The sequence below is a fragment of the Urocampus carinirostris genome, chromosome 20 (assembly GCF_059441175.1).
Source record: "Urocampus carinirostris isolate Australia breed hairy pipefish chromosome 20, RoL_Ucar_1.0, whole genome shotgun sequence".
NCBI classification, from domain to species: Eukaryota; Metazoa; Chordata; class Actinopteri; order Syngnathiformes; family Syngnathidae; genus Urocampus; species Urocampus carinirostris.
This window is the reverse complement of record NC_142368.1, coordinates 12,039,287-12,055,735: the sequence shown is the minus strand read 5'-3', so window position 1 is coordinate 12,055,735 and position 16,449 is coordinate 12,039,287. Positions and strand designations below refer to the sequence as shown.

General features: G+C 40.5%; 1 protein-coding gene across 1 annotated transcript in view; it reads right to left on the bottom strand.

Moving 5' to 3' along the window:
* Positions 1 to 2,006: 2,006 nt before the first annotated feature.
* Positions 2,007 to 16,449, bottom strand: part of cad (carbamoyl-phosphate synthetase 2, aspartate transcarbamylase, and dihydroorotase) — a 34,276-nt gene continuing 19,833 nt past the window's right edge. The window contains exons 31-46 of the mRNA XM_088324806.1: positions 16,040 to 16,204; positions 14,085 to 14,216; positions 13,785 to 13,986; positions 13,522 to 13,712; positions 13,282 to 13,422; positions 11,022 to 11,099; positions 10,805 to 10,946; positions 9,727 to 9,920; positions 9,573 to 9,647; positions 9,207 to 9,419; positions 6,985 to 7,110; positions 6,753 to 6,908; positions 6,550 to 6,651; positions 4,900 to 4,994; positions 2,623 to 2,739; positions 2,007 to 2,296 (exon numbers count right to left, since the gene is read on the bottom strand). Of these exons, the coding sequence (XP_088180932.1) occupies positions 2,640 to 2,739; positions 4,900 to 4,994; positions 6,550 to 6,651; positions 6,753 to 6,908; positions 6,985 to 7,110; positions 9,207 to 9,419; positions 9,573 to 9,647; positions 9,727 to 9,920; positions 10,805 to 10,946; positions 11,022 to 11,099; positions 13,282 to 13,422; positions 13,522 to 13,712; positions 13,785 to 13,986; positions 14,085 to 14,216; positions 16,040 to 16,204 (2,112 nt within the window). The 3' untranslated portion in view covers positions 2,007 to 2,296; positions 2,623 to 2,639. The remainder of the gene's footprint in view (positions 2,297 to 2,622; positions 2,740 to 4,899; positions 4,995 to 6,549; positions 6,652 to 6,752; positions 6,909 to 6,984; positions 7,111 to 9,206; positions 9,420 to 9,572; positions 9,648 to 9,726; positions 9,921 to 10,804; positions 10,947 to 11,021; positions 11,100 to 13,281; positions 13,423 to 13,521; positions 13,713 to 13,784; positions 13,987 to 14,084; positions 14,217 to 16,039; positions 16,205 to 16,449) is intronic.

The window sequence follows — 16,449 nt, the reverse complement described above, 5'->3', positions numbered from 1 at the left end:
TTTCGAGCCCTCATTTTTGTGCGCTGGCTAGATTTTCCTGTGCGGTGAGAATGTGCGAGCAGTGCGCAATTGCGCACGAGGGAACGCTGGTGATAACGCACTCAAATTGTGGAAACAAAACACATTTTAACTCATTCAATGCCTTACGTTTCTCTTAAATTGCAAGACCAGGGCCAGACATTTTGACTCATTTTTTTGAAGGCCTGCATAAAATTGAGAGCTGCAGCTATACAGACGCTCCCCTACTTACGACCATTCGACTTACGTTTCTTTCGAGATGTCGAAAAATATCCGGACATTGCTAATGAGCTGACATTTAATCTTTTTTTCAACTATTTTGGCTCGCTATCTAGCTCCAAATACTTTTTTACCTGAGTATGAACTTTACATTAAAATATTATCATTTATATAATCACGTTTGGAAATTGGATTCTATGTAAACCAAGTTACACATTTTGCTTAATATATTTCCGTTCCTCCAAAAATATTTTAGATAGCTGATGTTATATTTTACTCTTTATTTTGTTGTTGTTGTGCTCTGTACAGCTCTTTGAGACCTTTTGTGATAAAGGGCTATACAAATAAATACGACTTGACTTGCTGTAAATTAAATTTTGTATCGTGTGCACCTTTTTTCCCGAGTACAGGACATTACAGTAGGGCTTCTTTCCGCCTCTACCAGCATGTGGCGCTGTGAGAGGTCACCCCGCATTTACCCCGAAGAAGAAATCCTCTTCAGAGTTCCGGTGAAAACGTTCCATACTGTATCTCCAGCGCGCTAAGAACGTTGACATTTTTATTGTTTATCATCTCGTGCATCCATTCGATATGGTTGGTGTAAGGCAGGGGTGTCAAACTCATTTTAGCTGGGGGCCACAAATGCTATAAAAAAATCTCACGGGGGCCGGACTAGTAAGTTTAAGAGAAAGAGAGAGGGAGAAAATGATGGAGAAAGAGAGGGAGGGAAAGAGAGAGCGATAAATAGATAGGGAGACAGAGTAACAGTAAAAGAAAAAGAGAACGGAAAGAAAGAAGGGGGAAATGAATATAGAGAGAAACAGAAAGTGGAAAAAAAAGATAAAAAGAATAAGAGAAGTGAAACGACAGAAACAAAAAGTCAGCAGGAGAAAAAGACAAAGTGAGGTGAGAGAGGTCGAAAAAGGGAAAGAAAGAGGGTTAGAAAGAAAAAAATAGAAAGAGAATTAAAGTGTAAATTAGAGAGAGAAAATGGAAAGAGAGCAAGACAGAGAAAAAGAAAGAGTTAGAGAGTGAGAGAGAAATAGAGAAAAGAGAAAAAGAGAGAGAAAGAGAGTGAACAGGAGAAAGAAAAAGAGGCAGAAATAAATAAAAAAGAAGTGAGTCAAAGAGAAATGGAGAAATACTACCACAATTGTTCTGCAAGTGTTAACTGGCTTTGGTGACATCCGGTGGAAATATTTAAAACTACAGCTCATTTTCCTCTTGCGCTTCTCTCACTGTTGTCTTACGGGTCGGATTTAAGCCATTGGTGGGCCCGATCTGGCCCGCGGGCCGCCTGTTTGACACCTGTGGTGTAAAGTGTAAGTAAGAGGCGAGACGTTTCATTTGAAATGGAAGTGGAATAAAAAGGCTCGATGCGGTTGAAAAAAAATGATTGCTTTTTTTCCTGCCACTTTCTACCACGGAGGAGGAAGTCGCCTAACTCTTGAAGCTCATCTTCCTTGAGTAAGTTAAACTTTATCTTTATAGAGCAAATTTTATGAATTTTTTTTTTTTTGTACAAGTTACTTCTATAAACCTTAAACATACAAAATATAACACTGAAGCAACTTACAAACAAATTCAACTTACTAACGATTGTCCGGAATCTCGTTCATAAGTAGAGCAGCGTCTGTACCTCAAATAAACGTCATTCAAAAAACAAATCGGAAAATCTGTAGTCTGCTCGATATTTAACAAAACCAGGAACAGACCATCTGTGTGTAATCAAATCTATGTTTAAATGCCAGATTCAACAACAATATAAATTGCAGGAATGTTTACTAAAAGTCTTATTTATTTAAGCATGATACAGTGACATGATATCCCTGGAAATAACTTTGTTGCATGATACATAATTAACACTTAAAACCCCCCAAATTACTTAAAAACAAAAATAAATGTTTTGGGGGTAATGTTGCGTGTATAAACAAGATGAGGTATATTACAGAAGTGGGGTAGTGTGGTCAGGACGACTTTACTATGGAACTGGCAGTTATGTTGTCTGAATGCAGCAGTCGTCTGGAATGTTGAAGCATTCATTCTCCTGGAGGTCCCTCTAAAAGACAAACACGTGTCGGAAGCGTAGACTGGAAAAAATCTTGACGAATGAAATGATCTGCATTTATATAGCGCTTTTCAAGTCAAGACTTCCCAAAGCGCTTTACAACGTGCTTCACATTTCCCAATAGCAGCCGTGCAGCCGTGTAAGGCGCTAACTTGCTTATTGGGGGCATTAGGGGTTCAGTGTCTTACCTAAGGACACTTCGACATGTAACACGGAGGAGCCGGGATTCGAACTGCGATCTCTTGATCCCAAGACGAGCGCTCTACCTCCTAACGACAATTTATTTTTACAAAGAACCAAAGACTTCGAAAACTTACTGCTTGGGGATGTCGGTTTATCGTCCCAATACAGTGGCCAGCAGGGCCATTCGGATGTACATGCCGTTTTCAGCCTGGCGGAAGTAGGCAGCCCGCGGGTCGGTGTCCACTTCGGCGCTACATGTCAACATAAAAAAGAAATTGTTTTTCGTTGCATTCTGGGTAAAGTTAAGCTCGATCAACTATCTACAACAGGCATGTCAAAATCAGTTTGGCTCAGGAGCTGAATCTGGACTCTCGGCAAGATCAGTAATAAAAATGCAAACGCCAAATATTCACTTCTGTTTTTCAGTACTGTGCTTTATCCTTCAGCTTACATTTGTAGCATATCCTACAAATAATAAAAACAGATGATAAACTATCTTTTTTCAAGCACAACACATTTGTTCAGAATTTTGATTTTTAAGTATGCCGTTAAATGTGTTTGTATTTTAATGAGTAACCAAATGCAGCTTTAATTCAATTGAATGCCTTTTTGTATGTTATCTACATCACAGGTGGTCTAGTGGTTTTGATTCGGCGCCACCCTGACCCGGTTTGATTCCCGTTTCATGTAATGTTTTGCAATTGTGCTCAGCGATATTTATTGCACAGAAACGGTAAAACCTCGTGTGTAACGCACACGCAAAATTTGAGCTCTTTTTTTTTTAGCTAAAAATTGCATCTTACAGGTGAATAAACAGGGTAGTTGCAATGCACTGTTATACCTCCGGCTTATGAACTTTCAATGTAAACTCTTATTTCTATCCATCCATTTTCTGCAGGGGTCTAGAGCCCATCCCAGCCATCTTTCAGGCAGTGGGCAGCAATGTTCCCTCTAATTTTCCTTACGTTCCGAGCGTTCACACAAAGTCGGTGAGCAACGCTTGAAACAACAGTGAGCAACCATAATCCCAAGTGTGGCAAGATAATCAATTATCAAACATGTCCAAAACTTGACGTCAAGTTACATTTTGCTGAGTTTCCGGCAATGCAAAATGATTTTTCTCTTTTGAATGAATTGACTCATGTACTATTGCAAAGGTTGTACGGCCTACAAACGTTGTTTTTTCTTACAATTCTTTCACAAGATATCCATTTCTTTTTATTTCCTGACATATTTTGTCTCATAATATTAACATTTTTGGAGGCTTAGTCTATTACAAGATACAGAACTGTACCTAATCACATTTTTTTAGTGGAAGTACAATGTTGGCAACAAGATTGACTTGATATAATTGGAAATTATTTGAATGCAACAAACTTTTTCTTCTTTTTTCTGTGTTTTTTTCTACTTTTTTAAAAATTCCTTTAAAAAAAATATCATTGTGTTTATTTTTTCCGAGCTGTTACTTTTTTCTTTTGTTCTCTATTTCTTTCTTTTTCTTTTTTTCTGGCTTTTTTCTAATTTTTTCCTTCTTTTTTTTTCTCTTCAGTTTTTCACTACTTTATCATTTTGGTAATTTTTTTCTTTTTTGTTCTATTCCCCCATTCATTGTGTGCATAATTTTACACAATATTTGGTCATGTTGGGATTAAAGAAGCAAAAACAACCTGAAGAGCCGTTTAGGACCCGAAAGAGCCAGTTCTCGACAAACTCTACTGACTTTACTTTTCAACTTCGTTCGACATTGACTTCAAAATACCGCGTTTAGGACACAACGTCAGGGGAACCCGTGTATTTTTACCTTCATGCACTGAAACTTTGACTTAAGTCGCTTCTTAATTAGTAATTTTGAGCCCTCATTTTTGTGCGCTGGCTAGATTTTCTTGTGCGCTGAGAATGTGCGAGCAGTGCGCAATTGGGCACGCGCGCAGCTTAGAGGGAACACTGGTGGGCAGGGGACACCCTGACCCGGTGGCCAGCCAGTGGCAGGGCACACTGAGACAGACAACACACTCGCCAATTCACACCTAGGGACTATTCGAACCGGCCAATCAACCTGGCATGCATGTTTTTGGAATGTGGGAGGAAACCCATGCAGGCACAGGGAGAACTGGAATTGAGCCCTGGGCCTCCGCAACGTGGGGCGGCGTGCTAAAACAAATTAAATATTGGAAAAAACCCGCGAGTTTATTCGTAAGGTGCCAAAACACTTGGCATGCAGACTGACCAACAGCCAGTGAACTCTCCTCTCATTTGTCGATAGCCAGGCCTCACCTGTAGAGCCATACAAACTTAAAATATGAGGGTGGCGACCTCAAAACGACAAAACAGCTCCGCCTCCCATGAAAGATGTTGTGCTGAAAGAGTATTTTTATCCCCAAAATTGGTCTGCTTCAAATTGGAAATCGAACCTGATTTCATTGACTCGCGGCAATGGATGCATGACGACCATCTTCTTCTTGGCTGCGGTCATGATGTGAGGGCTGAGGATGAACTGGCCGAAACACTGCCAAGGGGGGAAAAAATACATTTTAGTGGTACAATTTAAGTTTGGAGAAAAATCCACTTTAACTCCAGCACTTCAACTCGAGAGTTGTGGCAGTTTCAACTCAATAACTCTTCTTTTGGGTTTAACAGGGTTTGTACAGTGTTTTAATGGCGAAATTCAAGCACTTTATTGAGGACCATAAAAGCCAATTTTCCAATCTCTTCAGTACCATTAAAAGAAGGAATTCAGTGTAAACCAAATCAATAGCTCTGTTTGCGGTCACTAGTGCTGCCTGTCAGGAAAAGGAACCTGAAAAATTGATAAATCCTGAGCCAAATATTAAACCAGCAGCTATCATTCACCATGTGGGGCATAGTCAAGTCAAGTCATTTTTATTTGTATAGCCCTTAATCACAAAGAGTCTCAAAGGGCTGCACAGGTTATTACACAGACTATTTTTCAGACTATTATTACATCATCCCCTGATCTGTAACCAACATGAGGGCAAGGAAAAACTCAAAAACTTCAACATGTGGAAAATGAAGAAACCTTGAGAAGGGACCGCACATGTAGCATCCCCCTTTCAGGATTACCAGACAGCAAAGGATGTTGCAATCACAAATAATACAGAGATATTGTCCACAAAAAGTATAAGTTATTCATATGCTATAGAGTAGAAGTGTGTTTAGAAAATGACGTGGAATGAAAATTGGAAAAACATTTCTTTGCTCCATTCCATTGTTTGCTGCAGTCTGTGTTTGGTCTCTGTGTATCAAATGTTCTTCTTCAGTTTCAGTTTAATGGTATCCACATTCTTACAAGGAGATTCTCATGGGTCTATTTGAACCCATCTGATGTGTGGGGAGTCATTAGGTGACCAAACCCCCCAATTCCAACCCCCAATGCTGAGCGCCAAGCAGGAAGGCAATGGGTATGAATGTTATAACAGTGTCTGAAACAACGCCTGCCCAGACGCCAGGGGCGTGCATCTTTTACGTCGGGCGTACAACTTACAAAACGTCTCCGCCCGGGTGCCCGACAACTTTTTCAAGAAAAAAGAAAAATATTTCTTTATCCTTTTTTATTTTTACACGTTCATGTTGGCGTAATCTTTCGTACGGAAGATTACGATAACGCGAACGTACGATTAGCCTGGGTTATGTTTACGTTAAACATTCAAGGTAAACGTTCAGGGTGTTGGAACGGATGAAAACGATTTACATTATTTTTAATGGGAAAAATGATTTCGGTGATCGAACAAATCGGTTTTCGAACAGGGTTCTGGAACGGATTGTGGTCGAGAACCGAGGTTCCACTGTAAAGTGTTTAGTTTCATTAGGATCCATCACGTAGTTTATGAGACATGGGCATTTAGAATGCAGTCAACCATTTTGGAACACCCTGTATGATTATCATCTGTATTTCTGTGGGAAAACTACTGATTCATTATGAACCAAATGCATTACATTTTTAACAAAAATATAGATACACCCATATAATTATGAAAGTTACAGAATAAGATTGGACAAAGTTGATAACTGAATTAAATAAAATCCAAAAAATGTCTTCTTACAGCCTTGTACTCCTCTTGGGACGCGAACCTCTCCTTCTGAATCCTGGTCATGTAGAGGACATCAGTTTCAGGCAGAGCTTCCTCAATGCTCTCAAACTCTTCCTGCGAAAGACACTGGTTATTGTAGGAAGTTTTCTGTTCCTACAATCTGGCTCAGACCAAATTCCCCACCAACTCCACGGCTTTATTTCCAACAAACCAACCTGCTTGATGCCCTTTGAGGCCACGTAGTTTATGATCTCGGCCGGCATGTGGAGGTTCTTTGGGGCCACGTAGCGTAGCGTGATGCGGTACTGAGTCAGCAGTTTGGCCAGCGAGTGCACAGTCCGGCCGTGTTTTAGATCGCCGACCATGGTGATCTGGTGGAAATTTGTAACGCCAACTTTTTAGTCACACGGGATTGCACATGAGCAGGAAAAGGGCGTCGGGCCTCACTGTCATGCCGTTAACGGTCCCCAGTTCCTCCCGGATAGTGAAGACATCCAGAAGGGCTTGTGTAGGGTGCTCGCCCACACCGTCACCCGCGTTGATCACTGGTTTGCGGCAATGGCGAGACGCGTTCTAGATGGCGCCATAATGGACATTAAAAAAATAACAGGAAAAAGTCTACAAGGTAGTATGAAAGCCTGCTTTATATAGAACAGCGATATCCAACCTAAGAGCTACTTTTAGTGCAAAAAGGAACCCAGTATCATGTTCATTTCTAAAATGCAGGGATGTGATTTGACCAAAGTGAAATTATCTGAAAATTAGGCGGGGGTCTGGGGGCCGCGGGCACCCAGCTAGGTCCAGGGCAGTGCCCTGGTGGGGGGAGAAGTGGGGCGAAGCCCCCCGGAGGTCATGGGTTTTCCGTGTTTTTAAGTACTTTCAATGCACTCAGATGACAAAGAAATAGACAAAACAACAGCATACATTTTCAATGTATTTTGAACTATCCCATATAAAATTACAGTTTAAGTCAACTCAAAATCAGTCACATTAAAAAACATTGGACTGCCTTTGCTATTAAAAACTATCACTGAGAATATCATCATATCTAACTCATGTGATTACTAAGTTAACACATAAATCATGTTGAAGAGTTCAAATTTCATGAACAAATAATTGTATCATGACCAAATGAAAAGTAACTCATATTAGAACATACCATAAATGTCTTTGTTATAGAAGAAGATGTTATCTATAAATGAAAGTACTGTAGTGGGTTGTACATAATTCACCCACGGAACCATTGTTTAGTTAGCGAGTTCCTAGGGGGACTCTTAATTCGGCCGGTTCTAGCCACTCTCGTGTTTGTTTTGTTATCGCCAGTTTAAATGTCATTAAAGCAGCTTTCGTTGGCACCTTTGTTTGACACTCCGCTTACGACTCCCGTCTCTGCTCGCTACATTGGATCACGTCGGGGTCACCAACATTTGTAGATAATTCCTTCTCTAACCAGTCCGATCGAAACTTGTTTTTTTACGATCTTAGCAATTTCTTTAACTCGCGGAGCATCTTTGCGTTCGATCTCGGACATCTTTCTTTAAACACTCGGCAAAAACGTGTGAGAAATGAACAATGGCATACTCCTACGCCTTTATAAGGAGCGCGTTTATTGGTCAACACGGAGACTTCAACCAATCGCAAGTACGTTTCATTTCAGTTACGGAAACACTAAAATGGAACGCTGTCGAGACGAAATCGTTTTTTTTACCATTTAAAAGAATCGGAAATTTTAAAATTTTATTTTTGGAGCGAAAGCGGAATTCCGCGAATTAGCGGAAAAATCACATCCCTGAAAATGATAACTTATCTTGTACTACTTACTCTGTTGTTCCTAGGTTAATTGTTGGAAGTAGAAAGAGGAAAAAAATTAAAAGAGAGAAAAAGAAATAATGAGAAAGATCGGGAGAAAGTATGAGAGAGAGAGAGCAAGAGAAATGAAGATAAAAAAAGAGGAAGGGAGACAAAAGAGAGACGAAAGAAAGAGCAAGTTGGAGAAAGAGGGAAAGCGAGGAAGATAAATATGGAGAAACAAAAAAGAAAAGGGACGGAAAGAGAAAAACAAGAAAATTAAGAGAAAGAAAGGCAAAGAGAAAAAAAAATTGAAAGAGGGGGAGAAAAGAAATAATGAGAAGGGCGAAAGAGAGAGAAAAATAAATGAATAAAGAAAAAGAAAAAGGAGAGGAAGGGAGACCATATGGAGAAGAAAGGGAGAAAGAGCGAGAGCGAGGAAGATAAATATGGGAAGAGAAAGAAACGAAAGAAAATCAGGAGGGAGAAAGAGAGGGTAACAGAAAGAAAGGGAGAGATAGAAAAGGGAGAAAGAGAAAATAGAGAGAAAGGGAGAGAGAGGAAAAGAGAAAAATAAAAAGTGGAAAAAAGAAAGAAGACGATAAATAAGAAGCTGGGTAAACTTGACTGAACAAGTAATTTCTTTACTAGAAAATCACAATGACTCGGCCATGGTGTGGTATTTTCAGAATAGGTCTTCCGGCAACTCAGCTGTCCTCAGGGGGCACCTGGGTGCCCTCAGTCACCAGGTTGGAGACCCTTTGTCTCGAAAATTATGAAAGAAATGCTGCTAGTAGCCAACTCTTTGACTTTAGATACCATAGCATACCATAATGCAATGTGTTTGGAAGAACCTGCTTTAAGGAAAACATGGCCAATACCTCCACAGCGCCTGGCGTGGGGTGCCTGAGTACGAGAACGTCGGCATAGCAGCTCATGGTCTGCACCGAGTCAGCCAGGGACTCGCCCTTCTGCGTCGATGAGGTGGTCTCGGAGAAGTGGACCACGGAGCCGCCCAGACGCTGCATTGCCGCTGCGAAGGAGCTGCAGGTGCGGGTGCTGACCTCGTAGAACATGGACGCCATCACTTTTCCCTGGAGAAGGAATGACACCGACTTTGAGATAGGTTTTCAGACTATTATTACACTACCCTGATCTGGAACCAACATGAGGGCAAGGAAAAACTCAAAAACCTCAACATGAGGAAAATGAAGAAACTTTGAGAAGGGACCGCACACTGTACCCACCTTGAGGATGTCCAAGCTGCGCTCCTTCTGAACCATCAAACGTAACGTGTGTGCAATGTTGAACAAGTGGGACATCTGTAAAAAGCCAGCAAATGTTATCACCAAGTACATAATTTTTTTCCCCAATTCGACCGTTCTTGTCCTCGTGTCCGACCTGCTCTTTGCTGAACTGTTTGACGGACAGGACATGCTGGCCCACTAGTGGGTGTAGCAGAGGAGACATGTGGGCATGGGGCAGCTGCCCACTGATGTTTTGGACTGGTCCGGGCTGGGGTGACAGCAGCCTCGACAGTGGAGGCGGGTGGCTGTAGCTTTCAGCCACACCAGATGGTGGCAGCATGACCATTTCTGCACATGTATGAAATTAGCAATTTAAAAAGTCTCCTATACCCAAAACATCATCAAAGACGGTCTACATCCAAGTCCCAAGCTCCTTGACCTGCTGCCTTCAGGAAGGCACTACAGGTGCCTCAAAGCAAAAGAAACAATAAGGAACAGCTTCTTCCCAAGAGTATCACCGCCTTAAATTCCCATCTACAGCCACTATGTACAATATAAGCACATATTATAAATCATGAGTACATTAGTCATAATGTTTCTTATCCTTTTGTACATTTTAACTTTTTATTTTGTTTTATGTGCACTGAAAGAAGAAGCCCTCCAATTTTGTTATACTTAACCAGTGTTCTCGTTTGCCCGCGTCCCAGACGCATCATTTTTGCTGGGGACGCATAGTCTCAAATCAACGTGCGTCCCCGGGCCACAACCTTTTTGAAACAAAATCGTCATTATTACCCGATTACTTTTTTTTTTTTTTACAAATATTTACCGCACTCCAAACTTTTAAGATGGTGGACAATCATGTCAGATAACGCGAACGTACGATTAGCCTGGGTTAGCTTCATGTTTACTTTCGTGGCAAACATTTAAGGTGTTGGAACGGATTAAAACAATTTTACATTACTTTTAATGGGAAAAAACGACTTCGGAGATCGTACAAATCGGTTTTCGTACAAAGAAATGGAACGGATTATGGTCGAGAACCGAGGTTCCACTGTAATCCAAAGTGTACGGACGGCACCAAAGACACCAAAAACCCGTAGTTTTTGTGACCCAACCGTAATACCGTAGTGGGTTCAAGAAAACCGTACTCATTACGGCAAAACCGTAGTACTTGGCAGGAATGCTACAGTGACATCAAGTGGTCAAATATCAATAGGAATCGGCTCTACCTGGTGGCATTCCCGGGTCGGAAGAGCGGTGAACGCGAGCAGGCATTAGGTAGCGACTCTCTCCGGCTGAACGCCGAGGACTGGCAGCTCGTGTTCGGGTAAGACCGTCGCGAGGAGGGGTCGGGCGGGGGTGCTCGGGTGTCTAAAGCAGAAAACCAAGGTTTTATCTCTGTGTTCACCCCCATTTCAGGGAAAACATGCATGAAATGCTCCTCACCATTGGGCTTTCAGGGGTAAGAACGCAAACTGCAGGCCAGGTTTTCACATCTTCACCATAGCCTGGTGGCACCAAGACCTGACAAAAAATGAATTAGTAAAAATGTTTTTGGTTTCAAACAAGCACTCCAAAAGTTGCATATTTGTGTAAAATGTATCATTCAAATAAGTCTGAACCTATTTTGAAAGTTTGCAAAACTATTTAATAAAGAAATACCACATTTTCCGCACTAAATGACGCACCGGATTATAAAAGCGCACCCAAAAAGTCCTTTGTCATATTTTTCATATAAAAGGCGTAATGGACAATAAGGCTCTCAGAATTGGTTGGTTGGTGTAAATTATAAAGAAGAGGCGAGCCGTTTCTTTTGAAATGAAAGTGGAATAAGGAAGCTTGATGCGGTTGAGAAAATGGTTGGATCGCTTTTTTGGCCCACTTTCTACCACGGAGCAGGAGGGCGCCTACCTCTTGAAGCGCATCTTCCAAAACTAAATTAAACCTCACTTTATTTATCTTTATAGAGCATATTATTTTATTAAATGTTTTTTTGGGGGTACAAAAAAATACCTGTAGAGGTATAAGTATACAAGCCTTAAACATACTTATATAAACCTTAAACATACATTCCATACAAAATATAGCACTGTAGGGCAAGGCTGTATCCGATGAATTGACCTTGCATTTATTTAGATCATTCAGTTTCTGGTACTATGAATAGTTTAGTGGTGGTCTAGTGGATAACCACAGCGGCTCAGGTCCAATTCCCATTCCATACAATGTTTTGCGATTTTGGTCACCAATGTTATTCAATTAAACAAACAGATGCGGTAATATACTGTATAAAACACACACATATAAATACTGTATGCCCGTCCAATCTTATCCACCGGATTTTGCAGTATAAAAGGTGCACCAGGTTGTGCACTTACAAGTTTTAGGCCAATTTGGGTTTTTCAGCTGTATAATCCGGAAAATGAGGGAAATTTTCAAGATTTATATTGAATTCATGCTAGGACATGTATCAAATAGTAAAATTTCTATTTAATTCATTCTGGATGATAAGAATTTCAAACAATAGCCCCTACTTAAAACAAATGTATTTAAGAAACAATTTATTTATTAATAAAATAAATCCTGTGCTTAATGTTCAGAAAATTATAACTGACTTTACATCCAACCAAGTTTTACCATTCATAATATGTGACAATTTTTTTTATTTAGGACTAACTGACTACAGACGCTCCTCTACTTACGACCATTCGACTTAGGAAAAACGGGAGATACGAACATTTTTTAGTCGAAAAGTATCCGTTTCTGTAGGTTAGATCTTGTATTGTGTACACATTTCCCCTGAATACAGGACAGTACTGTAGCGCTTCTTTCCGCCGCTACCGGCATGTGGCACTGTGAGCGCTCACACAGCATCCAACAACTTCCCTCTTCCTGTCACAGTCAGTTCGTGTGTAAACATACTACTGTATACTGTGTCTGCAGCGCGCTAAGAACTTTGACATTTTTTATTGTGTGATATTTTGTGCATCTATTCAATATGGTTGGTGTAAAGTGTAAAGAGGTGAGCCGTTTCTTTTGAAATGAAAGTGGAATAAGAAAGCTTGATGCGGTTGAGAAAATGGTCGGAACGCTTTTTCTCTGCCACTTTTTAACACGGAGGAGGACCTCTTGAAGAGCATCTCTCGAAAGTTAAAATAAACTTTATTTATCTTTATAGAGCATATTATTTTATGATTTTTATGTTATTTAGTACAAAACAATACAGGTTACGTATACAATCCTTAAACTTATATAAACCTTAAACATACAAAATATAGCACTGAAGCAACTTACAAACAAATTAAACTTGCTAACGATTGACTGGAATCTCGTTCATAAGTAGGGCAGTTCCTGTACTTGCTTAGTGCCTAACTTGCCCAAGTTCCACAACTACCTAGATAGTAACCATTGGAAGATAATCAGCACCCGTTTTAATTCGAATAAAACTCCCATTTGACTATCTGGGAAAATTTTCAAATTGTGCTCACTTATTCACAGCTATTAATAAATATAGACCAATCGTCCTACCGAGCTAGAAGTGAAGTTTCTAGAGCCAAATCTACAAGATACAGTATTTAGTTTATGCCAATGTTTTTTCTGCCATGATTTGAAGACCCAAGCTATAGTTTGCATACTACCTGCCTATGGAATTTGGAACATCTGTATGAGAACGGTAATTTGTAAATAACTGCATGCAGTAAATATTTACCTGCCCATCAATGTAGGCCACCTCTCCTCTCAGGACCACACGTCGAACTTTACCCTTCACCTTCATGTCTTGAAACGGCGTCCACTTGGACTTGGTAAACTGCATGCTCTGTGGAATGACCCATTCCTGCTCCAAGTCCACCTAGTTCCAAAGAAAAACACACATATCGTGCTAAATACACTTTTTAAACCCCAACTGTTAATGTGTTTCCCCTCTTTCTACAAAGCCATTAGCGGATACCTCCACATAAGTGTTTTCCTGCGCGGGGAGGTTAAAGATGCGGCGCGGGTTGTCGTGAAGACGTCGTTTGATGTCGTCCAAAGTCAGACGACCGTCGCTGACGGCAGTGAGCAGCAGTGGAAGCATCGTCTCCAAGCCGGGGTAGCCGGGAGGAGGTGAGTTGCTGTTTTTCTCCTCCACAGTGTGAGGAGCTGAAGACAGAAAAAGGTGCTTTCAGCGTAAAGATAAATGTTTTTTTCCCTCCATTGTATTCTACTACTGACCATGGTCTGTGGCGAAACAGTCGATAATATCCAAGTTCTCCCAAAGCGCCTCCATATCCTCTCGGGAGCCCAGCATCGGTCGAACCTGAGCCCGCCCATCACCGATCTTCACCAGGTCATCGTTACACAGGAAAAGGTGATGGGGCGCCACCTCACAGGTCACCTGGATGCCCTTTTGCTTGGCTGCCCGGATTATCGCGATCTGATATGCATTGGGGGAATTTATGGGGTAGGTCATTAAGACAAATCATATGTATGTACAGTACGTTTTTTCGCCTATGAGAAGAGAATCTTGCATACCTCCTCCTTCTTGGCTACATGGCAGATGTGCACCGGTCTCTGGTAGAGCTGAGCCACCATCAAGATGGCAGCCACCGTCTGCTTTTCAGCATGTGCCACAATGGGAAGATGCCTGGGGAACTTCTCAAAGTGCTACAGAGTAAACAGATCATCAAATGAAAATCATGATATCCAGCACATATATCACATAGTATGGCTGCGTGATTGACCAATATCGAATTGATATCGCAATGTGACGTAGTGCGATTGTGTAATCACAAGACACTGCGTTTTTTTATTTTTTTTATGATTTAGTTTGTTATTTGATCGATAGAGTGTTTGGCCAACGGCGCTATACAATAGGGCAAACGTGTTGCTGTTTTCGTTGTCTCACTAGCTATTTGGATTAATTAGTATACTGGTTAAATAACATGTTTATGTATCGTATTATTGGATGATAGTTTTCTTTCGCTGCTGCGCTCTTAAGTTCCCTGGATGGTTGGAGGGGAGTAGTTGAATGATGCAACCCCCACGCCATTACCTTTAAATCTACAGTGAACTTTTAGCCATGGAAGTAACCAGCCTGGTTTTCGGGGTGCTCGAGCATCCTAGAAACTCAACACAAGCACCCCCAAAAATGATGCAATTCTTACAACTCTTTTTCCTTAATAAAGATCAACATAAGCTTAAATAAGATGGAAAAACGCTAAATAATGAATTAAAAAAAGGAAAACAAAACAAAAACGTGAACAACGCAGCGTCGGAAGTACTCCACTGCCTTGAAATAGTTCTATCCCTTTAAATCCTAGCACTGCTACGGAGCTAGGGTCTGGGTGAAACTGGCCAAAATCAGGTTTTCCACTGAAAACTTGATTAAAAACATTCCAATCAAATATATTTTTTCATTTGCTACACAAAATAAGATCTAAAAGAAAAAAGGATGGATGTGAAACTATGATTACATTAATGTGAAAAAGTATAAATGAATCAGTTACTCGCATGGGCTTTATCTTCATTAAAGGGACAATGTGTATTATTTGACCACAAGATGTTGCTGTATTGTGTAATGCAACCAATAAAACAAGTGCAAGGAAGAATACAAACTATGGAGACTAATAGTGACCAAAAGGCAAAATTTTACCTCCCATTTTCTTGCCTAGCCTATTTGAGGTTTTTCATTTACCCTTGGCAGCAAGTTGGCTGACAATCATCCCATGTTATGTAGAAAAAAATGCAAATTTCTCGAGCAACAAGTATTTTTTTTTCCTGAATGCACGTTTATATTATAGTTTGTGTATTTTGGATTTTTTAAATCAATATTGTCCTTTTTAATGAAAGCTTTTTTTTTCTACCACTGGGAGGCACTGAATTATACAACTGTCCTTTTAAACTTTCACATTATAATAGGGGTGTCAAATGATCACCCTGTGGGCCGCAATTGACCTGAGCTGCATGTTAGACTCCTGCCTTAGACGGTCAAACCACTGAGGTCTCACAAAATTCTATAGGAAACACTGCTCACTAAGAATAAGTACACGTAAAAAAGAAAACTAACACAGAAAATGCACTTTTCTTTTAAAAAGAGAAAATCGCATCGAAATTGCAATATTGGTCTGAAAAGTTGGAATTAATTTTTTTTCCCAAAATTGTGCTTTCCTATCATATAGTACACCCAAAATGTTTTAAATATCATAACAGGGCTACAAGATAACATTGATTCCTTCCCCCCTGACCAACCTATTGCTATATATATTTTGCATTTTTTTCATCCAACAAGGATCTGCATTACTTTAATTCAAAGGAAAATAAAGAGCAATTTCAGTCTATAAATTGAGGCAGTGTTTTTCAACCTGTTTTATCGAATCAACACTATATTCAAAAATCTCGAGGCTTTCGATAAAATAAAGGTAAATAATCCTAAAGCTTCACGGACATGTTTTAACAAACAGTTTAACTGATGGCGTTGCAGAACTTACCTCCATCCACAGTGAGACATTGTCCATCTTGAGAGTGGAGTAAGTGTCGTTCAGGTACATCTTTAGCCCAACGGCCTGATTAGCAATGGTTGGCAGGACAGCAGCGTTGTCTGAGGCTGCACCCAAATACAGGGCGTAGTCGCAGCGGCAGCTGGATTTCGCGAGCTATGGAAGCACAAGTCAGAGATGAGAGGTCACATGATTGCCAGTCGAAGCATCTGGTCCAGCTAGGCTAGCATCTAGGCCAGTGTTTAACTCGGGTTCAATCGAATTCTAGGTGTTTGTGAAGCCTCTGCAGCAAAGATTAAGACTCATTAACTTATCATTTCAATACAGTACACAATTACATGTCCTGCTTGGCCATCACTGGCTGCAGATGATCATTTTACATTACTTGGTCAATGTGCAGA